The sequence below is a fragment of the Lineus longissimus genome, chromosome 3, assembly GCF_910592395.1.
Source record: "Lineus longissimus chromosome 3, tnLinLong1.2, whole genome shotgun sequence".
In the NCBI taxonomy this organism is placed as follows: Eukaryota; Metazoa; Nemertea; class Pilidiophora; order Heteronemertea; family Lineidae; genus Lineus; species Lineus longissimus.
Genome location: NC_088310.1, coordinates 18,850,439 through 18,877,989, shown reverse-complemented (window position 1 = coordinate 18,877,989; position 27,551 = coordinate 18,850,439). Strand labels below are relative to the sequence as shown.

The window sequence follows — 27,551 nt, the reverse complement described above, 5'->3', positions numbered from 1 at the left end:
TATGTTTAGAATGCAAATTCTGTATGCGAGATTGATCACCTTTCTACATCGATCAGCTTACTGTAATCCCTATTGACTTAATACTCCGAAGGCCATGTTTGTGTGGTTCTTGGTTTATCCTCCCGCAATGCCTGCTATTGATTTGTGATCCAAGTACGCATGATACCAGGACTCCTGACGAGGTTCATAGTTAGAACTCAGCTTGATTGCCCCATAGGTAGGATTTTGTGTGACCTGATCAGACTTCTACTAAAAGTTAAGAGGACATTTGCCTTTTAATCTCAACTCGGTTCGAACAATTGGGCCAAAATAATCAAATCTCCGTCAAAAATTCACACCAACTAAACAACATCATGAGACTTGAACGATGACCAACTTGTGACCAATTTATTTCATAACTGTCTGGTTGGTCTCTACCAACTCAGAAGTGTCCCTTGCATCTAATGCCATTAGCGGCTATCCAACTTGGACCATTAGTAATGGTCCAAGTTGAATCCTTGCCTTTTATTCAAATACCAAAAATTGTCACTTTTAAAGAACTAAATGCCAGAGTTGACTTTGCAAGTAACATGTGTAATACCAATTTAGTAGAGAGATAGTTTGATGTTGTGTGGAGACTGGCGCTCAGTCAAGTTTCCCTCTGCAGTGGGTGTAGAAACTAGGACTGCAGTGCACTTGGCCTAACTGTATACACTTGAGATCCACAGCAGAAACGAAGACTGAATCGCGTTGGCCTTACGGTTTACACTTGAGATTAGAATTGTTTGCATCTTAATCATGTATTCTCTCTCTCTTGCAGTATAATCAATGGCTTTGCATTGCCTCTGAAGCTTGAACACAAACAGTTCCTCATTAGGGTTCTAATTCCATTACACAAGGCTCGAAGTCTTAGCTTATATCACGCACAGGTAAGCTGAGAGATAGCTAAGCGTTAATCCCCCTCCTATCATCAAATGACTCCTCCTATCATCAAACGACTCCTCTAGCTAACTTTATAGATCAACAAATGTCTGCTGTCTTCGTTGCGACAGAGATTTGTGTTTCTTACATGATGGATGCTCAGTGTTTGAGAATTTGCCAGTATTGTTGACATTACATGTCATTGTGGCCTTAGCAGGGCATCAGAGGGACTAATGAATAATATATTGAGAATGACCTCGTAATATTGGTAATATTGGTAGTCGTGTGAGGTCAGTTTAGTGTAGTGCAGCCAATTCTAATTAGCCTGCAGAGAGGTATTAACTGGACTGTATTGTTGATGGAGAACTAGACGGGATACATTTTATATAGTCTCGAGAAATTTGTTCAAACATCAGATGGTTTCTGGACCCTGTGGTGATTTACCTTATCTTACGCTTATCTTATTGTCTTATCTTCAGCTGGCATACTGTGTTGTGCAGTTTCTAGAAAAAGATGCTACCCTGACAGAAGCTGTAAGTATCGAAGTATGGAAATTCCAACCAATCTAATAAACTTCCCAGACTTGGCCATATTTTTTCCATGGCTAAGATTCAGTTTGATGACTCTAAATCACCACCTACAAATACAGGATCAAAGCAGACGTGATTGTTGCCGTGTAGTATACAGTGGAACCTCCCTTAGCGGACACCTCTTTATTAAGAACAACCTCTCTATTAAGGACACTAGTTTTGGTCCCAAATTGGTCGTTTCCGTTCAATTTGCCCTCTCTAATCAGGACGTCTCTCTATAAGGACAACATTTGTCAGTCCCGAGGGTGTCCTTAATAGAGAGGTTCTACTGTATTTGAATAAGCGTCATTATAGTTGCTGCGATGGTCGCACCTGATTTGATCGCCCGTGTGCGGTGGCCTCGATATTCACCTATCAAAGCCAATACAAGTCGGTGCCTTTCCTAAAAGTTGTTTCCATTATCTGGAGTTTTCCTGTTCCTTACCTCTCTCTCGGAGGTAAATCGTAGATAAGATAATCATGTTTGATTATCGGTATTATCTAGCTATGATCAATATGACCAAAACTGGAAGCAGGTAAAATCTATTGATGTTTTGATCGAACGTAAACGTGACCTTGACCTCAGTAATGATCATCAGTTATTTCATATGTGACGATCATAGATGGCAGCACTGTCTGTTTCAGATGAAAATTATGTGGAACTGACCCATATTTTTCAGGATGCAAATTGTTGGTAGTAAAAATTCTGTTTATATTTTCATCATCTTGCAAAATGATTTTCAATGTCTCTTGCAAGTTTGTTGGGCTCTGAGCCTATATGGGAGGAAAAAACATGAAGTAACGAGGCAAATTTATTTGTGTTCTTAAGTATGCTTGGGGCGATGTGATGCGTTCTCATTGATTTTACTAATTTGTGCATTATAGAAGACATGTATTGTGACTGTTAATAGCTTCTCAGTTCATTTATTTGAAGGTTGGAACGGTTCCTCTGCTCAGTTCAAGAGTCAGTGGAAAGCATTTAAAATCGTTCGAAATACCGTCTACCTTGATTGATTGAGAATTGACATTTCTTCTTTGCAGGTTGTAAACGGTCTGCTAAAGCTTTGGCCGAAGACCTGTAGTCAGAAGGAGGTGATGTTCTTAGGGGAAATCGAGGAAATCTTAGATGCGATAGAGCCGACGCAATTTCAGAAAATAATCAATCCTTTGTTCAAGCAAATAGCGAAATGTGTTTCGAGTCCACATTTTCAGGTAAGACGTCAAGACAAATCTTCTGCATCTTGTGGGTGCTTGTTGCATTTCATTCAGGCTGTGGGTGACTCTGGGCCAGGAGACTCCCATCTTTGTCCAGGGAGGATTCAATCGAAAGCTAGTCATGTTTATTAATCTGTGGGGTCTCTTGCTTGCCAGTGCATTGGTACATTATAGAAGAAACCACAATTTGTGTCTTATGCAAAGGGTGTGGTAGAACTAATGTGTCTTGCCGAGTCCCCTGTTCACTTGCGCACTCAATCACTTCTGCAACTTGACATTTGTGTGTCAACTATGCCACCACTTTTGTAGTGGTTTCTGTAACTATTTCTTAGCGCTGTGAGGAGTCATTAGTCATTCGACAGCGGGCCAGTGGAATCCCCTCTGGAGATTCGAGGAACTGTGTCATCTGAGTGGTGGGCGCGTCTGACCACAAATTCTTTTGAACAGGTCGACTTTATTACCTTCTATCACTAGTTCTTCGTTTGGGAGATTCGAAGAACTGTGTCATCTGAGTGGTGGGCGCGTCTGACCACAAATTCTTTTGAACAGGTCGACTTTATTACCTTCTATCACTAGTTCGTCGTTTGGGAGATTCGAAGAACTGTGTCATCTGAGTTGTGGGTGCGTCTGACCACAAATTCTTTTAAACAGATCGACTTTATTACCTTCTATCACTAGTTCTTCGTTTGGGAGATTCGAAGAACTGTGTCATCTGAGTGGTGGGTGCGTCTGACCACAAATTCTTTTAAACAGATCGACTTTATTACCTTCTATCACTAGTTCTTCGTTTGGGAGATTCGAAGAACTGTGTCATCTGAGTGGTGGGTGCGTCTGACCACAAATTCTTTTGAACAGGTCGACTTTATTACCTTCTATTGCTAGTTCTTCGTTTGGGAGATTCGAAGAACTGTGTCATCTGAGTGGTGGGTGCGTCTGACCACAAATTCTTTTGAACAGGTCAACTTTATTACCTTCTATTGCTAGTTCGTCGTTTGGGATACTAAGTCAGTTGGGTAGATAGAAGTATTTCGACAGCTTTTAATGGCGTGGTTTTTCCCTATTGTTTTTAGGTAGCGGAGAGAGCGCTTTACTACTGGAACAATGAGTACATCATGAGCCTTATAGAGGAGAACTCGAACGCCATCCTGCCCATCATGTTTCCCAGTCTCTACAGAATCTCCAAGGACCACTGGAACCAGACCATTGTGGCGCTAGTTTACAACGTCCTCAAGTCATTCATGGAAATGAATAGTAAACTCTTTGATGAACTTACGGCCAGTTACAAGGCTGATCGGCAGAAGTAAGTCATCGAAAATACTTTTGAAATTTAGATTTAGCCTCCCGCATTCAGACTGTCTGTAATATTACCCAGTCGGCCTGGAGATGGGAATAAGGACTACACACTGGCAACGTTATGCTTGATATCTCATCACTACATTGTACCATGTCGATTACAAATTTTATTATAAAAAAAAATACATTTGAAATTTAGATTTAGCCTCCCGCATTCAGACTTGTCTGTAGTATTACTGAGTCGGCCTGGAGATGGGAATAAGGACCACACACTGGCCGCCTTATGCTTAATATCTCATCACTACATTGTATCATGTCGATTACAAATTTTATTATAAAAAAAACTCGATCAATTAATTATCATTTTCAACCTCCATCTTCTTTCCATGTTCGTTTCCATTTCTGATACGTTATCCGTCTGCTTTCAGGGAAAAGAAGAAGGAAAAAGAACGAGATGAACTGTGGAGGAAACTGGAAAAGCTTGAAATGAACAATAGTAGGAAATAACACAAGCTGGACCACTAGCGGATATTACGGTCCTGTTCTTGCTAACATAATGTTGTACCATAATGTATATGGTCATTCAGGAGCCTACCGCGACGTTTTAATATAAGTTTAAAACAGGATGGCTGCTGATTCGATTTGGAATATATTGTTCTTGTAGTAGATGCCAAAACAACCAGTGATATGTACATGAAACCAGGCCCTGGATATGTTCTATTATCCAGGGGGGGAGTGGGGGTGTTGTTGTGGAATCATTACTGGGGACAAGCTGGGAACATGTATAATATGTGTGCATAATTTGCAGAGAACGACCTCATGCGACGAGGTCACACGTGGCGATCGTTGACACTTTGTAAGACCCTGGATTGACCATAAAACCCCCCCACTGGAAGTCTGGATCATAAATGCACAAGAGTATGGTGTCCAATTGTATTCCTCGTGTCCAGTTGGAGTCATATATACTGAAATAGGTGGCGCTGTAATTGTGACACAGAATCATAGGAAGAGTTTAACATCCTGCAGGAGATGTGTGTATTCTGCAGGACAGAGTTTTCATCACCGTTGGTCGGCCCTCTTGAAGTGTATCAGTAAACTTTGTTGAAATAGTGCTTCCCTCTGATTCTCTCGCATGTCTGCTGTAGGATGCCCTGAACTTACACGACGGTGGACAGCCGTCTTGTCAAATGATATTGGAGAAAGTGTAAGTCATGAATATAATGATTTTGAATTTAAAGTTGTGTGCTATGCTTGCATGCACTTGACGTTTTGTAAGATATTTGTACGTGCAGTACCGATGTTGGTGTGGACTGTTAGTTAAACCGAACAAATGATATTGAAATTTTGCTCATGAAAATGGTCTCAAAACGACTTTTCAGAAAGGGTAGTATGGCATGATGGTCTGTGCCTAGGTCTGGCTAGACCGAACTTATAATAGGTGAGGGCAGGCCACTGAAGTGTCGAAAGTGTCAGGGTAGACCTTTGTACTTTTCTACCCTACCTGAATGACTAAACATTTGACAATAGATCATTGATGAGTTCAGGCCACCCTACCGAATGTGAAAATGTTTCCTAAAAACTTTGATGAATTATGGATTCGTACAGACTGATTGTAAAATATGCTTATATAATTTCCCAATGTCATTCATTGTAATATACTTCATTTTCTTGCACCCTGTACTTCGATACTGCGGTAGAACCTATTGTGAACACTTTGACGACTGATTAAATCGACTGGCGTTCACTTGGACATAAGGTTTTCAACATCAAAATTTATGGATTTGCTTGCTTGAAATGAAGCAGGGGCCAATATACTTGTATTTGGTAGGCTGTCTTCTGGCTTACCCAGTCTTCATGTGCATCCGGAAGCCAGAGTGCGTTCAACATCGCTAAAAATTAGGCACTTTGTTGAATAATTGCCGATGTCACTCCGCTAACTTTGGAGATTTGTCAACATAAATGATGCACTAACTTTGTGTCATTATTCATCTACTGGTCATGAGCTGATGTGGAAAGAAAACCTGATAAGACTTTATAAACTGTGAAGTCGCCTTTTGCACTTGACTATCACCGTGGCTTCTCGTTGCATCATGAAACATTGGTAATACATTTGGATGCACTGGATGGAATGGAAGAAACTTCAGAAGACTCTAACAAAATCTTCTACCTGTGAAATGGGTCTGCTTTATTGTAAAATCAAGAGGTAGGCTACTGAACGCTTCCAAGGGCAAATTGTTTTTTTTAACAGCCCGGGCTTGTGTGTGATTTTGCTCGTCCTCAAAGTGTCCACAATGAATTGTTATCATCATTTGAAAGAGATTACATTGATTAAGATACTTAATTGAAATGCAGGTTTGAATGTAAGTGACGGCTTGGTAACACAGTAAAGTTCTCGTCATTTGACGCATTTGACAGCGTGCAATGTTGAGGATATCTATAAATCTTTCCTGTAATACCCTAAAACATATGAAATAAAAACGGATGTCTGTTGAGATGTGAACTTGACATGACCTTGAAGCGAGGAACACAGGTATCCGCTTCACTAGTGTTCCCAATAATGATACCTTATGTTGGCTAGATTTTGGGTTTACTTTATTAATGAGGTTGACTCGTACTCGCGAGTCTATAATTGCTCATAAACATTTGTTTTTAGCAAGTATGTGAACAATTCTTTGACGGGTATCATAGAAAAGGTCTTGCTTTGTAGCGCTTGTAGAATCGCCATAACTTTATTCAAGATATAAGTTGTGCACATTTGGGTGAAAGGTCTTCAGATATCCTCTGTGATGAGAACTTCCAACTGCAGTTGGCTGAAATGGCCTGAACTTGCAGGTTATTTCAGTGAATGATTACTTGAACGTTTCCAGTTCATAGACAAGTCCTTGGGGTATGTTGAAAAAAGAAATTCAATCGAAAATTTGAACTTGGAGACTTTGCAATTTCTAGCTAGTCCTTCTTCCTTGGTTGTGTCTTTATTTTCAAGCTGGCACAATTAACGGTCGTCTCGGAGGCTGAATTGTGACCAAGAGTGATAGGATTTCCTCCCAAATGGAGGGGGTTCTGTTACTTAGTTTAAACCTGGAAATATCATCATCTTTACATGAAGGATATCTGCAGATTGTTTCAATCTTGAACATGTCAGGATATCCATAGCGGATGTCCAACTCGTCGTAAACTGGAATCTAATTTCCTCCCAAATGGAGGGAGTTCTGTTACTTGGTTTAAACCTGGAAATATCATCATCTTTAATACATGAAGGATATCTGCAGATTGTTTCAATCTTGAACATGTCAGGATATCCATAGCGGATGTCCAACTCGTCGTAAACTGGAATCTGTATTGTAGATTCTGATACAATGTAACTATTGTTATTGCCAGGGTGCACATGGTATGATATGCGAGCATGTGTTGTTGTGTCGTTGAGGCCACTAGGGACCATGTTCGTTACCCAGTGGATGCCTTCGCCGCAGCCACAGTGTATTCAATGTTCCTAATCAAACATTTTTGGTGACTTCTTCTTTTTGTACATTATCTTTTATCAAGAAGAGATGAAGACTAATCTTTATTCATTCTTGTCTTCATTGCTAGCTAAGAATATGATCCAAGCAGGCACTACAGATTCATAAACATAGAGACAACGTACAGTTTTGTTTGTAGTGTTAATTTGACCTCGGAAAGACATATTTTCAAGGTGCAGATCAAGACCGAAGTTTTTTCAAACACTTAGGTGTTTTCTTACGAAAGAATTCTTGTTCAACTGAGTAGGCCTGAATAAAATAGTCTTTATAACTTGATGGGTTTGGTCCTGCTAAATATGCCGCCAGTCACCTCAGTATTGCCAAATTAAAGATGTCACTCGTCAGTGACGTCTTTTTGCTATGTTTGCTGCAAACTTGGTCAAGTTATTACTTTTCTGGAAAATGTTTCTCAAAGCTGAAAAAAGGCTGCTTTCGCAAAGATGAATGCATATTTAGTTTCAATAGTTGGCACCAATTTTGACCTCGTGTAATTTTTTCAGTGAGATTCTATTTTCAGGGATAGTGTACAGTCATCCGTGATCTTTTCTTGTTGTTTTCCATTTGAATATAAAGGATGACGTGACAATCAGAAACTAAAAACTCAGAAATATTCATGGCCATTTTATTCCATTTACCATCGGTCAACCCTCTATTTCCACCTTGCATTAAATACCTTATGCTTGGTATGGGTATCAACTTGCAGTTAATTTGTGTGCACAGATCACAATCATAAATAAGTTTTGTCTAAATAATTTTAACAGGGTTTTTGGAAGTTTCAAGTTACTTGACTCTTTCAATAAGAGAACACTTTTTACTAAAAAAGTGGAACTGCTCGTAAAAGTGGAACAAATTTTTAACCCAAGGATGACCACCGATATTGTTACATGTATTAAGTAGTTTCGTATTGATCTTGATTTTTTGTGAAATTCCGAGATTCATTTGAAACCTTGGCCAGTCATAAAACAGTTTGTCTCACTCATGGTTTACTGTTGTGAGAATTGGTGCAGAAAATCAACCTCGAATACATGTATCTTTTTTCTGATTCAGTTGAAGTGGGGCGTATTCAATGACGATACATGTAGTGTAGCACTGTATAAACATTTGAAATGTCATTGTAATCCCTGGTGCAACAACTCGTCTCCGAAGAAATATTCTGATATGGATGTGTCTAATATGGGCAAATGAAATGAAACAATTTTACCTAGCAAACTATAATGTGCTGGGTTAGTGTGATTTTAAACTCAATCAACATGAAAGGTTATGTATCTTTTTTTCCAACTCACAATGAATGTATGAATTTATCCTAATGATTACTATTTCTATGATAGGTGAAATCCCAAAATGAAAATATCCTATCCTTAGCGGGCCTGAAATGATGGATCGGAGATCATTAGTTGCCAGATTGGATCCCTCGAAATGCTGTTTTATACTTGTTCTGTGTCACTACGATCAGTTATTGTGTCCTTCATGTTCCTATGAGGAGTAATCTTAAGTTGATTCCGGCATCAAACCTTGGTTTTCATTGTCTATATAAGTCACCAGGATCTGTATTTTTTATGTACATTATGTAGTTTTTGGTGAACTTTGCTGTACAGTCATCAGTCATGCTAGTTTTTAACCACCATCTAACTGGTAGACGTATGAAAATAAAATGTTTAGTTCGAACCAAGTCTTTCTTGTTATGTTTTTGTCCTGGTAATAGCCTCTGACTGGATCCTTAACCACACAGTCACAGCCCACATACTGGAGACCTTCTGTTTCATTCCACCTAAGGCTGTGTTGGTCGCATCAAGGAGTGACCAGGTGGTGTGGTCATAAATTTACTAGTGATGGACCTGGTATTGCAAAATAACCCTTGCCAGGGGAGCTTGGCTGAATATCAAGAATGTTGAAGAATATCAAACCTGTTGGTGGTTCTCGGTGATAACAGTCTTGGACAATGCTCGAACCCGCAACGCATTGTTTGTGGATTGGTGGGGAAATGTGGTTAGAGCAAGACTAGCTATATTTAGAACATGGCATCCAGCTGGTTTTTCTCTGGTACGACGTATCAACAGATGCGTACCTGGCACGATTCGGTCTGGCTGTGACGGTGGATACGTGTGGGCCTGACTTGATGTCTTTAGTGTCACAACTAGGCAGTTCCATTCTTGATTGTCACAACCAGATCAATGAATATTGAGGGACTGCAACAACACTGTATTGATTGTCACAACAAGCCAACTAATTTAGTACATTCGAGTTGAAAACTTTCTTCAATGTTACAACAAGGGAATTTTGCATCAATGTGTCCTGAGCACCTGGGTTGTCAAAACCAGAGTGCTGATCATTCCCGAAGGACTACCAGTTCACTCTGTGTGTTTCAGGCAAGCACTTTCACCTGTAAATATCAACACTGGGACACAAGCACAGGGGGTCCTCTGCTTTATAGCCTTAGAAGACATGGGTCAGTCCAAGCAAAGGAACTCACAAAGACAATGAAATCATCTCAATTATTCAATCAACTCTGATATATTTATAATTGATTTGTTTATGTGTCACAACACTGGGACACAAGCACAGGGGGTCCTCTGCTTTGTAGCCTTAGAAGACAAGGGTCAGTCCAAGCAGAGGAATTCACGAAGACAATCAACTCATCTCAATTATTCAATCAACTCTGATATATTCATAATTGATTTGTTTATGTGTCATAACACTGGGGCACAAGCACAGGGGGGGGGGGTCCTCTGCTTTGTAGCCTTAGAAGACATGGGTCAGTCCAAGCAAAGGAACTCACAAGGACAATGAAATCATCTCAATTATTCAATCAACTCTGATATATTTATAATTGATTTGTTTATGTGTCACAACACTGGGACACAAGCACAGGGGGTCCTCTGCTTTATAGCCTTAGAAGACATGGGTCAGTCCAAGCAAAGGAACTCAAAAAGACAATGAAATCATCTCAATTATTCAATCAACTCTGATATATTTATAATTGATTTGTTTATGTGTCACAACACTGGGACACAAGCACAGGGGGTCCTCTGCTTTGTAGCCTTAGAAGACAAGGGTCAGTCCAAGCAGAGGAACTCACGAAGACAATCAACTCATCTCAATTATTCAATCAACTCTGATATATTCATAATTGATTTGTTTATGTGTCATAACACTGGGGCACAAGCACAGGGGGGGGGGTCCTCTGCTTTGTAGCCTTTGAAGACATGGGTCAGTCCAAGCAAAGGAACTCACAAGGACAATGAAATCATCTCAATTATTCAATCAACTCTGATATATTTATAATTGATTTGTTTATGTGTCACAACACTGGGACACAAGCACAGGGGGTCCTCTGCTTTATAGCCTTAGAAGACATGGGTCAGTCCAAGCAAAGGAACTCACAAAGACAATCAACTCATCTCAATTATTCAATCAACTCTGATATATTTATAATTGATTTGTTTATGTGTAACAACACTGAGACACAAGTACAGGGAGTCCTCCGCTTTATAGCCTTAGAAGACATAGGTCAGTCCAAGCAAAGTCTTTCTTGTTATGTTTTTGTTCTGGTAATATCCTCCGACTGGATCCTGAACTACACAGTCACAGCACATACTGGAGACCTTCCGTTTCATTCCACCTAAGGCTGTGTTGGTCGCTTAAAGGAGTGACCAGGTGGTGTGGTCATAAATTTACTAGTGATGGACCTGGTGATGGACACTGGGACACAAGCACAGGGTCCTCTGCTTTATAGCCTTAGAAGACATGGGTCAGTCCAAGCAAAGGAACTCAAAAAGACAATCAAATCAAGTCAATTATTCAATCAACTCTGATATATTTATAATTGATTTGTTTATGTGTCACAACACTGGGACACAAGCACAGGGGGTCCTCTGCTTTATAGCCTTAGAAGACATGGGTCAGTCCAAGCAAAGGAACTCAAAAAGACAATCAACTCATGTCAATTATTCAATCAACTCTGATATATTTATAATTGATTTGTTTATGTGTGTGAATCACAACACTGGGACACAAGCACAGGGGGTCCTCTGCTTTATAGCCTTAGAAGACATGGGTCAGTCCAAGCAAAGGAACTCAAAAATACAATCAACTCATCTCAATTATTCAATCAACTCTGATATATTTATAATTGATTTGTTTATGTGTCACAACACTGGGACACAAGCACAGGGAGTCCTCTGCTTTATAACCTTAGAAGACATGGGTCAGTCGAAGCAAAGGAACTCAAAAAGACAATCAACTCATGTCAATTATTCAATCAACTCTGATATATTTATAATTGATTTGTTTATGTGTCACAACACTGGGACAAAAGCACAGGGGGTCCTCTGCTTTATAGCCTTAGAAGACATGGGTCAGTCCAAGCAAAGTCTTTCTTGTTATGTTTTTGTCCTGGTAATACCCTCCGACTGGATCCTCAACCACACAGTCACAGCACATACTGGAGACCTTCCGTTTCATTCCACCTTAGGCTGTGTTGGTCGCATAAAGGAGTGACCAGGTGGTGTGGTCATAAATTTACTAGTGATGGACCTGGTGATGGACACTGGGACACAAGCACAGGGTCCTCTGCTTTATAGCCTTAGAAGACATGGGTCAGTCCAAGCAAAGGAACTCAAAAAGACAATCAACTCATCTCAATTATTCAATCAACTCTGATATATTTATAATTGATTTGTTTATGTGTCACAACACTGGGACACAAGCACAGGGAGTCCTCCGCTTTAGAGCCTTAGAAGACATGGGTCAGTCCAAGCAAAGGAACTCAAAAAGACAATCAACTCATCTCAATTATTCAATCAACTCTGATATATTTATAATTGATTTGTTTATGTGTCACAACACTGGGACACAAGCACAGGGGGTCCTCTGCTTTATCGCCTTAGAAGACATGGGTCAGTCCAAGCAAAGGAACTCAAAAAGACAATCAACTCATGTCAATTATTCAATCAACTCTGATATATTTATAATTGATTTGTTGATGTGTCACAACACTGGGACACAAGCACAGGGGGTCCTCTGCTTTATCGCCTTAGAAGACATGGGTCAGTCCAAGCAAAGGAACTCACAAAGACAATCAACTCATCTCAATTATTCAATCAACTCTGATATATTTATAATTGATTTGTTGATGTGTCACAACACTGGGACACAAGCACAGGGGGTCCTCTGCTTTATAGCCTTAGAAGATATGGGTCAGTCCAAGCAAAGGAACTCAAAAAACCAATCAAATCATCTCAATTATTCAATCAACTCTGATATATTTTTAATTGATTTGTTTATGTGTCACAACACTGGGACACAAGCACAGGGCGGTCCTCTGCTTTATAGCCCTAGAAGACATGGGTCAGTCCAAGCAAAGGAACTCAATAAGACAATCAAATCATCTCAATTATTCAATCAACTCTGATATATTTATAATTGATTTGTTTATGTGTCACAACACTGGGACACGAGCACAGGGGGTCCTCTGCTTTATAGCCTTAGAAGACGTAGGTCAGTCCAAGCAAAGGAACTCACAAGGACAATCAACTCATCTCAATTATTCAATTAACTCTGATATATTTATACTTGATTTGTTTGTGTGTCACAACACTGAGACACAAGCACAGGGAGTCCTCTGCTTTATAGCCTTAGAAGACATGGGTCAGTCCAAGCAAAGGAACTCAAAAAGACAATGAAATCAAGTCAATTATTCAATCAAACTCTGATATATTTATAATTGATTTGTTTATGGGTCACAACACTGGGACACAGGCACAGGGGGTCCTCTGCTTTATAGCCTTAGAAGACATGGGTCAGTCCAAGCAAAGGAACTCACAAAGACAATCAACTCATGTGAATTATTCAATCAACTCTGATATATTTATAATTGATTTGTTGATGTGTCACAACACTGGGGCACAAGCACAGGGGGTCCTCTGCTTTATAGCCTTAGAAGACATGGGTCAGTCCAAGCAAAGTCTTTCTTGTTATGTTTTTGTCCTGGTAATACCCTTCGACTGGATCCTCAACCACACAGTCACAGCACATACTGGAGACCTTCCGTTTCATTCCACCTAAGGCTGTGTTGGTCGCAGAAAGGAGTGACCAGGTGGTGTGGTCATAAATTTACTAGTGATGGACCTGGTGATGGACACTGGGACACAAGCACAGGGTCCTCTGCTTTATAGCCTTAGAAGACATGGGTCAGTCCAAGCAAAGGAACTCAAAAAAACAATCAACTCATCTCAATTATTCAATGAACTCTGATATATTTGTAATTGATTTGTTTATGTGTCACAACACTGGGACACAAGCACAGGGGGTCCTCTGCTTTATAGCCTTAGAAGATATGGGTCAGTCCAAGCAAAGGAACTCACAAAGACAATGAAATCATCTCAATTATTCAATCAACTCTGATATATTTATAATTGATTTGTTTATGGGTCACAACACTGGGACACAAGCACATGGGGTCCTCTGCTTTATAGCCTTAGAAGACATGGGTCAGTCCAAGCAAAGGAACTCAAAAAGACAATCAACTCATCTCAATTATTCAATCAACTCTGATATATTTATAATTGATTTGTTGATGTGTCACAACACTGGGGCACAAGCACAGGGGGTCCTCTGCTTTATAGCCTTAGAAGACATGGGTCATTCGAAGCAAAGGAACTCACAAAGCCTTAGAAGACATGGGTCAGTCCAAGCAAAGTATTTCTTGTGATGCTTTTGTCCTGGTAATACCCTCCGACTGGATCCTCAACCACACAGTCACAGCACATGCTGGAGACCTTCCGTTTAATTCCACCTAAGGCTGTGTTGGTCGCATAAAGGAGTGACCAGGTGGTGTGGTCATAAATTTACTAGTGATGGACCTGGTGATGGACACTGGGACACAAGCACAGGGTCCTCTGCTTTATAGCCTTAGAAGACATGGGTCAGTCCAAGCAAAGGAACTCACAAAGACAATCAACTCATCTCAATTATTCAATCAACTCTGATATATTTATAATTGATTTGTTTATGTGTCACAACACTGGGGCACAAGCACAGGGGGTCCTCTGCTTTATAGCCTTAGAAGACATGGGTCAGTCCAAGCAAAGGAACTCAAAAAGACAATCAACTCATCTCAATTATTCAATCAACTCTGATATATTTATAATTGATTTGTTTATGTGTCACAACACTGGGACACAAGCACAGGGGGTCCTCTGCTTTGTAGCCTTAGAAGACATGGGTCAGTCCAAGCAAAGTCTTTCTTGTTATGTTTTTGTCCTGGTAATACCCTTCGACTGGATCCTCAACCACACAGTCACAGCACATACTGGATACCTTCCGTTTCATTCCACCTGAGGCTGTGTTGGTCTCATAAAGGAGTGACCAGGTGGTGTGGTCATAAATTTACTAGTGATGGACCTGGTGATGGACACTGGGACACAAGCACAGGGTCCTCTGCTTTATAACCTCAGAAGACATGGGTCAGTCCAAGCAAAGGAACTCAAAAAGACAATCAACTCATCTCAATTATTTAATCAACTCTGATATATTTATAATTGATTTGTTTATGTGTCACAACACTGGGACACAAGCACAGGGGGTCCTCTGCTTTGTAGCCTTAGAAGACATGGGTCAGTCCAAGCAAAGTCTTTCTTGTTATGTTTTTGTCCTGGTAATACCCTTCGACTGGATCCTCAACCACACAGTCACAGCACATACTGGAGACCTTCCGTTTCATTCCACCTAAGGCTGTGTTGGTCGCATAAAGGAGTGACCAGGTGGTGTGGTCATTAATTTACTAGTGATGGACCTGGTGATGGACACTGGGACACAAGCACAGGGTCCTCTGCTTTATAACCTTAGAAGACATGGGTCAGTCGAAGCAAAGGAACTCAAAAAGACAATCAACTCATGTCAATTATTCAATCAACTCGGATATATTTATAATTGATTTGTTTATGTGTCACAACACTGGGACACAAGCACAGGGGGTCCTCTGCTTTATAGCCTTAGAAGACATGGGTCAGTCCAAGCAAAGGAACTCAAAAAGACAATCAACTCATCTCAATTATTCAATCAACTCTGATATATTTATAATTGATTTGTTGATGTGTCACAACACTGGGGCACAAGCACAGGGGGTCCTCTGCTTTATAGCCTTAGAAGACATGGGTCATTCGAAGCAAAGGAACTCACAAAGCCTTAGAAGACATGGGTCAGTCCAAGCAAAGTATTTCTTGTGATGCTTTTGTCCTGGTAATACCCTCCGACTGGATCCTCAACCACACAGTCACAGCACATGCTGGAGACCTTCCGTTTAATTCCACCCAAGGCTGTGTTGGTCGCATAAAGGAGTGACCAGGTGGTGTGGTCATAAATTTACTAGTGATGGACCTGGTGATGGACACTGGGACACAAGCACAGGGTCCTCTGCTTTATAGCCTTAGAAGACATGGGTCAGTCCAAGCAAAGGAACTCACAAAGACAATGAAATCATCTCAATTATTCAATCAACTCTGATATATTTATAATTGATTTGTTTATGTGTCACAACACTGGGGCACAAGCACAGGGGGTCCTCTGCTTTATAACCTTAGAAGACATGGGTCAGTCCAAGCAAAGGAACTCACAAAGACAATCAACTCATCTCAAATATTCAATCAACTCTGATATATTTATAATTGATTTGTTTATGTGTCACAACACTGGGGCACAAGCACAGGGGGTCCTCTGCTTTATAGCCTTAGAAGACATGGGTCAGTCCAAGCAAAGGAACTCACAAAGACAATCAAATCATCTCAATTATTCAATCAACTCTGATATATTTATAATTGATTTGTTTATGTGTGTGAATCACAACACTGGGACACAAGCACAGCGGGTCCTCTGCTTTATAGCCTTAGAAGACATGGGTCAGTCTAAGCAAAGAAACTCAAAAAGACAATCAACTCATCTCAATTATTCAATCAACTCTGATATATTTATATTTTGATTTGTTTATGTGTGTCAGGCAAGCACTTTCACTTGTAAATTACAACACTGGGACACAAGCACAGGGGGTCCTCTGCTTTATAGCCTTAGAAGACATGGGTCAGTCTAAGCAAAGAAACTCAAAAAGACAATCAACTCATCTCAATTATTCAATCAACTCTGATATATTTATAATTGATTTGTTTATGTGTGTGAATCACAACACTGGGGCACGAGCACAGGGGGTCCTCTGCTTTATAGCCTTAGAAGACATGGGTCAGTCCAAGCAAAGGAACTCACAAAGACAATCGATTCATGTCAATTATTCAATCAACTCTGATATATTTATAATTGATTTATTCAGTTGAAACTTCATCTCACATCATGCAAGTCTCCTTCTTCAAAAATATACCACTTGCATGACTAAGTCATTCACACTTACATAGACAAAGTACATTTTTTAAAGAGACAGTCACAAAATACCATGCTCAGCCAAATGGGGCTACTACTGTAAAATGTCAACCTTTTGCAAGTGTTTTCCTTTCACGACCAGGGTTTCAAACACAAAATTTAAACTTGCAACTTGCATCAAGGTATTTGTTCAAATCGACCGTTTCCAACTTAACTAAATTTCCTCAGTAACATATATATAAGACAAATCAACAATACCAACACATCCATTGAATACACAATTTACAAGTATTTTACAGTAGGATATAGTTAATGTTGAAAGTGTAAGCCCTATTCTCATGATTTCCGAGTTGTATTTTACAGTAGGATATAGTTAATGTTGAAAGTGTAAGCCCTATTCTCATGATTCCCGGGTTGTATTTTACAGTAGGATATAGTTAATGTTGAAAGTGTAAGCCCTATTCTCATGATTCCCGGGTTGTATTTTACAGTAGGATATAGTTAATGTTGAAAGTGTAACCCCCATTCTCATGATTCCCGGGTTGTATTTTACAGTAGGATAAAGTTAATGTTGAAAGTGTAAGCCCTATTCTCATGATTCCCGGGTTGTATTTTACAGTAGGATATAGTTAATGTTAAAGTGTAAGCCCTATTCTCATGATTCCCGGGTTGTATTTTACAGTAGGATATAGTTAATGCTGAAAGTGTAAGCCCTATTCTCATAATTCCCGGGTTGTTTTTTTCAGTAGGATATAGTTAATGCTGGAAGTGTAAGCCCTATTCTCACAATTCTCATATCTTAACCCAACCCTCAGGAGTCCCACACAAAACTACCTAAGGAAAGAGTGTAAATCAGCAACAGAAAGTAAAATTCACTGGTTTCTGATGATTTTAGAATAATTTCTTCAACCTTTCTCCTTGAGTCGGAGTGTAACTGACAATGTGTAAAATTTCCTCCAAGTGTGCAAGGGTAGGCAGCCCTGCGCTTGTGGCCTGAACATAAGGTGTCTAAAAGTTTTTTTTACCCCACTTGTATAAACACTGACACTGCAGAATTCTCACTTCGACAGCGAAAAAAGTCATACTGCCCTCAACAAAGGGCTATGTTTGAAGACATCAACAAGTCACCATAATTATATAATACATGTAACTGACTGAATTATAAAGTAATATGAAAAGAAAATACATGTAAGCACACTGTGGAACACACGAAAATGTACATCCAGGGATAATTATCCAGGGATAATGTCTGCGACGTACAAGTCTCGTAATTATTATAAAGTCAAAACCACCCAAACTACAACAAAAGTAACAACAAATTTTGATATACCAACCCCCTATTCCCTGACCTGAAGCCTTTTTGAACCTTAAAATACTGTCATTTTATCCAAACTGGTATTGTGTGAGGAGTTAACATTTCAGGGCTAAATGCATGTAATTGAAAGCCCCCAGATAAAACTCCCTCACATCCAAAATGCAGAAATTTGATGACTAAAGATGCAAAATGTGATTTTCAAGTGTTCAAATCCCTCCAAACATGACTTACAATTAAATACATATCAGATACCAAATTCAAATTTCGATAAGATTCTCCTTCGTGTGAACATTCAAAAGAAATCCTGAGTAAAAAACGTCTGAAACTGTCCTCCTGGTGGTAAGATGAGAAACCAAACCACCCATACGCATTTCCTTTTCAATAACAATCCACAACATACGATATTTTCTGATTAATCCTTAACATATTTTTGATCACATTAAAATAGTTAGACATCTGTTAGGTCGGGAAAAACATTTCCAAGTTCAACCTAGTTGATAACAAGAAGCACATCTATAATTCTTTGAAATAGCGTTAGTTGAACTTCGAAATGATTTTCTTGCCCATTGTCATGATATATACAACTGACTTTCATGATAATAAATAATCAATGTCTGTTTATAGCTGTGATTGATTCTCCCCTCGGGCTGTCGAAATCACGCCAGATTCACCATTCCGCTTCCCCATTCGCTCGCTGAAACACGTAATCTTTTCCCCGGAGATTCATAATGCCGTCTTTTAAATGAAACTTCCACTTATTTTTGCATCTGTTTATCTGAAAGAATAATTGAACGTCTCATGAATTAAATAGGATCATGTCAGAATATGAATTAGACAATCACTTTCCACTCGTTTTGCAAGCAAATAATTGGCTCAGAAAATGTTTCTTGGTCTTGAAAAGCTCATTATTTTTCACTTCCTGAGATTGGTACAAGTACACGTATCTTAATATCACAATCTTATCAGTAAGAGTTGTTTAGAAGACATTGTTGTCTTCGGCCCATCACGGCCAATATAGAAGTGTTTTTAAGAGTTTAGAATAGAGAACATCAACGTATTGTGAAAGCCGCCTTTTCCGTTTATTTGTACGACAATATCATCAAATTAAGCATCTTCAACGGAAATGAATGAAGACAGTGAAGACACTCAAGAACAGGTATCCTTGTAGCCTGTCGACAGTAGCTGAGCATATTCTTACTATAAGGCCTGGTATTCACAGACTTAATTCAGAAAGAGTATGGATAAGTGTTTTATTGCAATTCATGCCAAACAACTAGTATAGTGCAATATTTGGCGGTAATGCTTAATGCTAATACAGTAGAACCTCTCTATTGAGGATACCCATGGGATTGACAAGTGGTGTCCTTAATAGAGAGGTGTCCTGTTTAGAGAGGTCAAATTGAATGGAAACAACCAATTTTGGACCAAAACTAGTGTCCTTAATAGAGAGAGGTGGTCCTTAATAGAGAGAGGTGGTCCTTAATAGAGAGAGGTGGTCCTTAATAGAGAGAGGTGGTCCTTAATAGAGAGAGGTGGTCCTTAATAGAGAGGTGGTCCTTAATAGAGAGGTTGTCCTTAATAGAGAGGTGTCCGCTATGGGAGGTTACACTGTACTTACTTTATCATACTGGCATACCACTACGTTATCAGTATCGAACAGGTCGGCAGGATTGTCTTCACTAATATCATCATCGGAATTCAAGGGTTCCTGAAAATAAGACAATTGACAATATGATCAAAGATTCAAAACCACAAAGACATGCAAAACAGCAATGAGATATGACAATGCTGATTACACAACATCCCCAAATCAGAGGCAAAGATTTCCTTTTTTGTCTAACCCATCATTTAACACCTTCAGCGCCGGTGTTTCACCCCAAAACACCCCATTTTCAGACCCCCAGAAGAAAAAAAGTATAAGAGGTGGCTGCATAAGGTCTTTTGCAGTAACTTCTCCAACACAGTCTTCTTGAATCAATATTTTTTGGTTGAAAAATGACCAAAATGACCCCTTTTCCAACATCCCCGACCCCCCAAAAAATTCCCCTTCCTACCTTGTCCTGAAGATGGCGATGACGTAGTTCTTTCATGGACTTCGTGAAGAACTAAGCCATCGCCATGACGTTATCTTTCATGGACTTAATGGAAGAACTAAGCCATCGCCATCGCCATGGCGATGGCGTAGTTCTTACATGAAGACCATGAAACTCCGATAACCAGCTTAAAGAGGGGGGATTTGGACCACGTAGATCTGCGTGGTTCGGCGCTGAAGGTGTTAATATCACCATCGAGGCTTTGCTCTGGACTAAATTAGTAGATTTTAGACATTGACAAGGCAAGTCCTCATCTGAAACAGGAAAACAGTTGGAAAAACGAATGTTGAAAACAACTTCCGACCTCAATTCTTAAGTCAGGACCAGCCCTGACCATTGAAGAAGACCTTTCTGTAGCAATGAGTATTACCTCTTCTTCTCCTTGGCCATCATTTTCTTCGTCATTCTGTTCATCATCGTCATCATCCTTGTCATCTTCTTCAAAGTCATCCTCCTCGGAACTGGTGTCATTGGCCCCATCCAATTGGATAATTCCTTGGGTCGTCGGGACCTAAAAAAGAAACATTGGTTGTGACAATGTGACTGTGAGCTGCCAGGGCAAAGTGATAAAAGAATGAAGTGAAATTCTGTTTGAAAAGCCAGATTTGCTGGTTTTTGTTTACAGTAAGGTCCGGGTTAGGAAACATCCTCACACAATAAACTACTTAGGAAACGAAAGACTCAAGTTGAAATTTGCTGGTTTTTGTTTACAGTAAGGTCCGGGTTAGGAAACATCCTCACACAATAAACTACTTAGGAAACGAAAGACTCAAGTTGAAATTTGCTGGTTTTTGTTTACAGTAAGGTCCGGGTTAGGAAACATCCTCACACAATAAACTACTCAGGTAACGAAATACTCAAGTTGAAATTTGCTGGTTTTTGTTTACAGTAAGGTCCGGGTTAGGAAACATCCTCACACAATAAACTACTTAGGTAACGAAAGACTCAAGTTGAAATTGGTTCTCACCCCCTTGATAGGTATAGTTTTCATCTGTCCCGCTTGGATTGGAGTGCCCATTTGTATCGTCTGTAACGGAGTGTTCGAGGCGACCATGTTGGCTTGGTGTGTGCCAGATGGCGCTTGGTGGAGAATGAACGTGCCTTGGTCTGAATGGGAATGGAGAACTCAGGTGACGAGGAAATACAAGGTACGGAAAAAAAGAGCTTGCCATACAGATTGTGATGATACGTTGAGTTGGTTGAGGGGTGACAAGGAAATACAAGGTACGGAAAAAAAGAGCTTGCCATACAAATTGTGATGATGCATTGTGTTGGTTGAGGTGTGTCTGTTACTCTTTACATAGGCTGATTACAGGCAAAATCGGCATTGTATTGTACATGTACTGGCCCCCTTCAACTGGCTTAAACATGTCATCACAGTGTTTCGGATGCGATGTCAACTGGCAGGTCAAAGTTTCAAGTAAAACGAGGGTGGTTTAATATCCCATAATCAATTCTTAAATCAGCTATTCCATTGATTTTGTGGTATTCACGCCAAAACGTCAAGCACGTTTTTAAAATTGACGTAACTTTTGAATTTTTGATCGTATTGGACTTTGAGTTTATCGAATAATCTGACAAAATTTACTTTCACTTTCAACTACCTCACCCTTACGTGTTGGTATTGCATCAAATAGCTTTTACATTTTTGAATTTAAATGTACGGGACTTGGAGTTTATATAAAAAGACCAATACAAAATCCACTTTCACTTTCGTCTCGCACACCCTTACCTGTTGGTTGAAGTGTAATGCTACCGGCAGGAAACTGCTGTTGATAAACAGGAGGTAATGCAACTGCTGCAGCGGCAGCGGCATTGCTCTGAAAAATGAAGTCAGCAGTGAGGTCACAGCAACAAAAGGATAACAAGGTCGAGGTCACAGCAACAAAAGGATATCAAGGTCGAGGTCAAAGAGTGGACAAATGCATTTAGCATATATTCCTCGTGTCATAATCTTTAATTCAGTATAAATCATATCAAGAATTCCATTATTATTCTTGATCAACGTCGTAATCTTGCCAAGCCTAATTGTTACAGCCTCAGCCCTGGTCCCCTGTGGCAATACGTGTATAATCTATGTAATCAAAACGTGCATACTTTTAAGTAATTCAACATTATTCAAAACACTCCCATGATTATCCCTGTAGTACAGGTGATGGAGGAAAGATTTTTTTTCATTGGATTAAAAGCCCTTATACGACCGAGATTAGCTGTATTCGTTGAAAAAGGTTATTCTTCTTATACTTTTTAATCAAATGAGGTCTTCACTAAATGTCTGTACATATTGATAACACATTCGACTAGCTTCGTAAGCACCATTGGCTATCAATTCATTTAAGTATAACATCAGTCTGATGACAATAGTCACAGCACACCCACCCAACCATACACTACATAGCATTCTAACCATCAGGATAAATCAATTACAGATCTACAATCTCCAACTTGCAGAAAAATATGAAACCTAGGAACCCAATAAAACATGGCGAAATATTTGCAACTTCAAGCAAAATGCAAAACTAAAATAGCCATTCCACTTCCAGCTAAGAACCCCAGACTAAACCTAAAAATAAAACAGACCACCACCCGAGGTGAAATAAAATCTGATACACTAAGCGTAGGGAAAGGAAAATCTCGTCCCCCACCACCTTGCAAATTATTCAATGGAAGTTTAACCGGAGGCATTCCGTAAATACCGGTATCTGGTTTGAAGTAATAAACTATCTTTGTCTTTTAAGTCTTGCACAAACAAGTGACTTTCATGACTTCTCTCGCTACAACCTGCGACTAAAATTGCAGAGTACGTGCGATAAAGCAGACATTTTGTTTTGTGTCAGTGTGTCGTCTCAAGACCTCAATGCCATTGACAGCAACAAAACAAGACATGATCTTCAAGACATAGCACCGTGAACTCCCACCCTCACAGGCAGCAAATGTCAAGGCCACAACCAGTACAAACCACCAGAAGGCAGACCGTGACCTCTGAACTTACAACGTGGTGGTGCTGGTGCTGTGGGGGCATCATATGGCGATTGTAGAGGTGATTCATGCGATTGCGATCACTGTATGATCTACTCGCACCATATCCACCCTAGATGCAAGGAGGGAAACATCATTTACAAAAGAGAGAGTTTTGCGATGGTCACAGGCTAGTAGTTATTTTTCAATACCCTGGTACTATCTCCTTCACTCAGTAAACACCAAGTTAGGAACGACTGTCTTGAACAACGGGGCATTACCATAGCACAATGCACCGACAAAAAAACTCATATTCAAGAACTTTTACAAATACAACGCTACAATTTGATGATTTCCAAAAGTTGACTTTTACTGGAACTAAACCCAAATAGAGCATCCAGTTTCTTGCAAATGAGCCAAGCAATGGGATGCAGACTTTGGCCTTTTTTGAATTGAGGGCAATCCTCCATCAGTCATCACTACCAGGTAAAAAATTATTGCTTTCGGAAGGCTGTGAATGTTTTTTCAATCAGAAGACTGAAGTGATCTTAGTGGCTTGTTATTGGACAGAATGTATTAAATAAGGTAGAACCTCACTCTTAAGGACACCCTTGGGACAGACAATTGCTGTCCTTAATAGAGAGGTGACTAGTGAGGGCACACTGAATGGAAACAATCATATCTGGACCAAAACTAGTGTCCTTGATAGAGAGGCTGTCCTCAATAGAGTGGTGTCCGCTAAGGGAGGTTCAACTGTACTTGTACAAGCGGTGGGAGGGGCTCATTCTGTTGGATTAGCCAACAACTGCTGCTATAGGATAATCCACTACTACCATGCTATTGCCAGTAGAAAAAGTGGACTTGCCACCTAAACTTGGGAGAATCTCACTCTTCATACCACAACCAATGTTAGAAAGCTGGGTATTTAATGGTTTGTTGCTTATTTTTGTAGATCTACTTGAATATAAAAAAGATTCTTTCTGAACATCATTCAAAACCTACCATATCAATACGACCAGGAAAATTGGACATCATCTGTACCGCACCTTGTTGGTTAACGTTCTGTAAGGTGACTGAAATGATAGAAAGAGAAGAAAATATTTAATGTTTTATATGATAATGTTAATTACAGTTTAAAAACAGTAAACATCCTCTGAAAGGAATCAGACACTAAACCAGTCTTACAAAGTCCCACTGGTGGTCTACCTAGCCATGCAAAAACTTGGTTGATTATTCCAAGGCCAGACCCGGGAATATTTACCCGGAATGTTTCAGGGTACAAAAGAACTCAACGAGTTGCATCCACGAAAGTCTATATACATTATGTCAATGAGTTTCGTTTACCGAATACCTTAGGTTTTTACTTAGCCTTCTAGTGTTTGCATTTATACTTAAGTCTGTAGATGTCAGTGAGATACGTTTACGGAATGCTTTGGTGTGTTAACTTTTACTAATAACAATACGATTTTATTTCACAAATTTCTATAAATTTTACAACAACTGGTATAATTGCACTACATTTTTAATGAAACAATTGATTGGCTGGCATCCCTGGACCCAGCGCAAGAAGAATCACAAAATATTCACCAAGACTACAATACAAATAACACTAATATCTTACAAGAAGGCATCCGCGATACTGTACCTTGCGCTGGTCTTGGCTGGGCATGGACTGGCATTTGCATTGGCTGTTTTGATTGTTGTAACTTCTGTTGCTGCTGAAGGGCGTTGTACTGTCCGAGTAGGACTTGGTCCTGTTCAGTGGGCATGGCGTCAACAGCTTTTGATTGCATCAATTTGCTCTCCCATATCTGAAAGTGGATTCGTAAGACTGATTGACACAGCAACTTCTACTTCTAGGTTTGCCTATCCAGGGGGAGTTTTACTCGTGTCGCCTGATGCTACGGAAAACGGGATAAGCTCCAGCTGGATGAACCGTTCTTGGTTTTGGCAATTGAACTGGCTATTCGAACCGCCACGGTGCATGAGGCCATTGTTTTCGGTTTTATTCGCACCGTCAGAAACACTGTTACGGTGAAAGGTACCGTATCGTGATGGTGCGAATAATACGGAGTGAATAAATAGATCGCACCGTGGTGACATGGGTGATGGTGGGTAAGGAAAGTAGGCCTAATTCATGATTGAGGTGGTGTTTGTTTGTGACGAGTGTTGGAAGTGCTTTTACTCCTGGCTCCGGGTGTGGGTAGGGTACTTGACTTCCAGCCAGGCCAGCCGGCCCTGTCACGGTACGAATAGCCACAGCCTTTGGCAATAGCCCAGCTGACTTCAACTCAACATACCTGTTTCAACTCTAGAAGAACTTGGTCATCGAGGCCCTCATCGAGGAATGCTTCACGCACATTGTTGATCACATCCTCAACAACGGAGCGATACAACTTTTGCTGAAAAAAACAATCGACAATCAGTGTTCCCAAGAGATTTGCCTATGAATGAAGTATCAGAATGTCATGACGTTTAAAATTCCCAGATAAAATGGCGATATCAATCAATCAATCAATCAATGTTGGCATTGTAAAGCGCTCCAATTACTCAGCGAGTGGGTATTCTGGAGCGCTTCTTTCCCCAATCATGCACAACCATGATAAGCCCTATCATACGTCGACGACGAGGTCTATCAGTATAGTATGCATGACATTGTTCATTGTTGTCCCGTCGGAACGTTATAGGCCTACATACGTATCATTACACTGCCAACGCGGCTTTAACTTATTTTCATAATCATTGACATCATTAGCGGCCAAAATGATAACTGCGTCAAAAAAACAAACAACACCGAAAAGAGTAGGCATCTCCTTGGCACACCCTGTAGACTACAATGCGAATGCACTACACTATGCTACACTAAACACACAGCAGGTAATCATGCTGAGCAAGCAAGAAAATGAATCGAGAAAAAGTTTACAAACCATCTCGAAAAAACTATTCCTACAACTTTTATTCAAATGATATATTAATGATATTGGCCTGCAGTCATTGATGCATGGTTCAAGGCTTTTGGATGTGAAAGTACTGACATTTCAACCCCTCAAAACCGGGGAAATCGACGGTCGCGAAGTGCGCTGTGGTTTTACACAGGCAAATTTCCACATCGCCATTCTTTGCCACGTTTGTCTAAATTTGGACCAGACAAACGTCAACAAATTCTCCATTTCATCTTCAAGGAGGGACAGCCATACAAACTGAAAGACTTACCACTTGCGATGTATTTGCCATTGTTGAACTTGAACGGGTTTTTTCGCAAATGACAAGGTTTATCCTCACAAGTGGGCTTCACCGAAGCCGACGAAGACTGCCACTGCTCAGGCTTTTATACTCGCTAATAAATCCTGAATGTAGAGGGGGGTCGACGAATTGAAAACCAATTGCATTGCCCGTGAAAATGTGCGTCACATACCACGTGATGCCCATATTTTGTCTCGTTATCACACTACTTATGAAAGAGGGCAGCACTATTATATAAACAAACCCACGTGCATTAATAAAGACACATTCGGCCTGGTTGTGACTGTCTCATGGCTAGCTGGTTGTTACATTTAGACACTGCTGACTGTGTCTACCTGGACAACCATGCTGTCATGGTTAAGGAAGTGTCTCAGCAGACTTTTAGAAGAGTGCATGACGAACAGAACAACCTGGTTATGATAGCCAAGTTAGCGTTGTGGCTGTGATTCAGACATGTTCATTACGACCTGGTGGGGGGGGGGGGGGGGCAGCGTAACCACTACCAAACATGTTCATTACGACCTGGTGGGGGGGGGCAGCGTAACCACTACCAAACAACCCACTAACTGTACATGCCCGAGATGTCCTCAAATAGAATGTCCGGGGAACAATGGATTCCATGAAGAGCTTTGATCTCTGAGCTTTTGACGGCCATGGACTTCATTGAACCAGAGCCTTTCAAGGATTGATAAAACCATAGATGTATCAAGGATTCTGATAAAACCATAGATGTACAATAATCCGTAAAAATACAATAGAACCAGACACATTTCCAGGGAGACAATTTCTACCACTACACCGGCATTAACAGACTCTCCCTGCGCACACATTTGCGAGGTTGTGGACCTATCGACGACGAACATGCCTGATCTACTCCTGACGTTAAATATGACGGGCACCTCCTTCGTCCAGGGCCTCTTGTGCTCCCTTCTGTAGGGGTGGTGATGGTGGTGGTGGTGGTGGCGGGGGGGGTGTGCAGTTCTTTTTCCACTGCCCTAATAAGTTAACAAATATATTCGATACCTTTGACATTACAGAATTTATTTCCTTTATAGCTATGATCAAACTGTGTACCCCTGGTGTG

At 40.3% G+C, this 27,551-nt stretch overlaps 2 protein-coding genes across 9 annotated transcripts in view; one reads left to right on the top strand and one right to left on the bottom strand.

Annotated features, from left to right (window-relative positions):
* The window catches only part of LOC135484105 (serine/threonine-protein phosphatase 2A 56 kDa regulatory subunit epsilon isoform-like), a 33,746-nt gene extending 24,586 nt beyond the window's left edge, over positions 1–9,160 (top strand). For 3 of the 5 annotated variants that reach the window (XM_064765225.1, XM_064765223.1, XM_064765227.1), the window contains exons 7-11: positions 800–908; positions 1,380–1,445; positions 2,511–2,681; positions 3,755–3,984; positions 4,406–9,160. In XM_064765225.1, the coding sequence (XP_064621295.1) occupies positions 800–908; positions 1,380–1,445; positions 2,511–2,681; positions 3,755–3,984; positions 4,406–4,484 (655 nt within the window). In that variant the 3' untranslated portion in view covers positions 4,485–9,160. The remainder of the gene's footprint in view (positions 1–799; positions 909–1,379; positions 1,446–2,510; positions 2,682–3,754; positions 3,985–4,405) is intronic. The other 2 variants (XM_064765226.1, XM_064765224.1) reach the window with 1 other exon arrangement.
* Positions 9,161–16,789: 7,629 nt separating this feature from the next.
* On the bottom strand, positions 16,790–26,563 carry LOC135484104 (transcription initiation factor IIA subunit 1-like). 4 transcript variants are annotated; one of them, XM_064765219.1, is made up of 10 exons: positions 26,438–26,563; positions 25,525–25,626; positions 24,846–25,035; positions 24,227–24,297; positions 23,259–23,357; positions 21,999–22,086; positions 21,234–21,373; positions 20,637–20,777; positions 19,792–19,881; positions 16,790–18,948 (listed from the first exon to the last, which is right to left on the bottom strand). In XM_064765219.1, exons 1-10 carry the CDS (start codon positions 26,456–26,458, stop codon positions 18,841–18,843), a joined length of 1,050 nt encoding a protein of 349 aa, XP_064621289.1. In that variant the 5' UTR covers positions 26,459–26,563; the 3' UTR covers positions 16,790–18,840. The 4 variants fall into 4 exon arrangements, with proteins under 4 accessions (XP_064621289.1, XP_064621290.1, XP_064621291.1 ...); XM_064765220.1 differs by having other exon boundaries at positions 24,870–25,035; XM_064765221.1 differs by lacking the exon at positions 23,259–23,357.
* Between the last annotated feature and the right edge of the window lie 988 nt (positions 26,564–27,551).

Coding starts and splice junctions, on each gene's coding strand:
- LOC135484104 (XM_064765219.1), bottom strand. CDS start 26,458: ATGGCAAATACATCGCAAGTG. Junction 24,298..24,845: donor AGTATCGCGGATGCCTTCTT/GTAAGATATTAG, acceptor CTATCATTTCAG/TCACCTTACAGAACGTTAAC. Junction 21,374..21,998: donor CATTACACTTCAACCAACAG/GTAAGGGTGTGC, acceptor ATTCCCATTCAG/ACCAAGGCACGTTCATTCTC.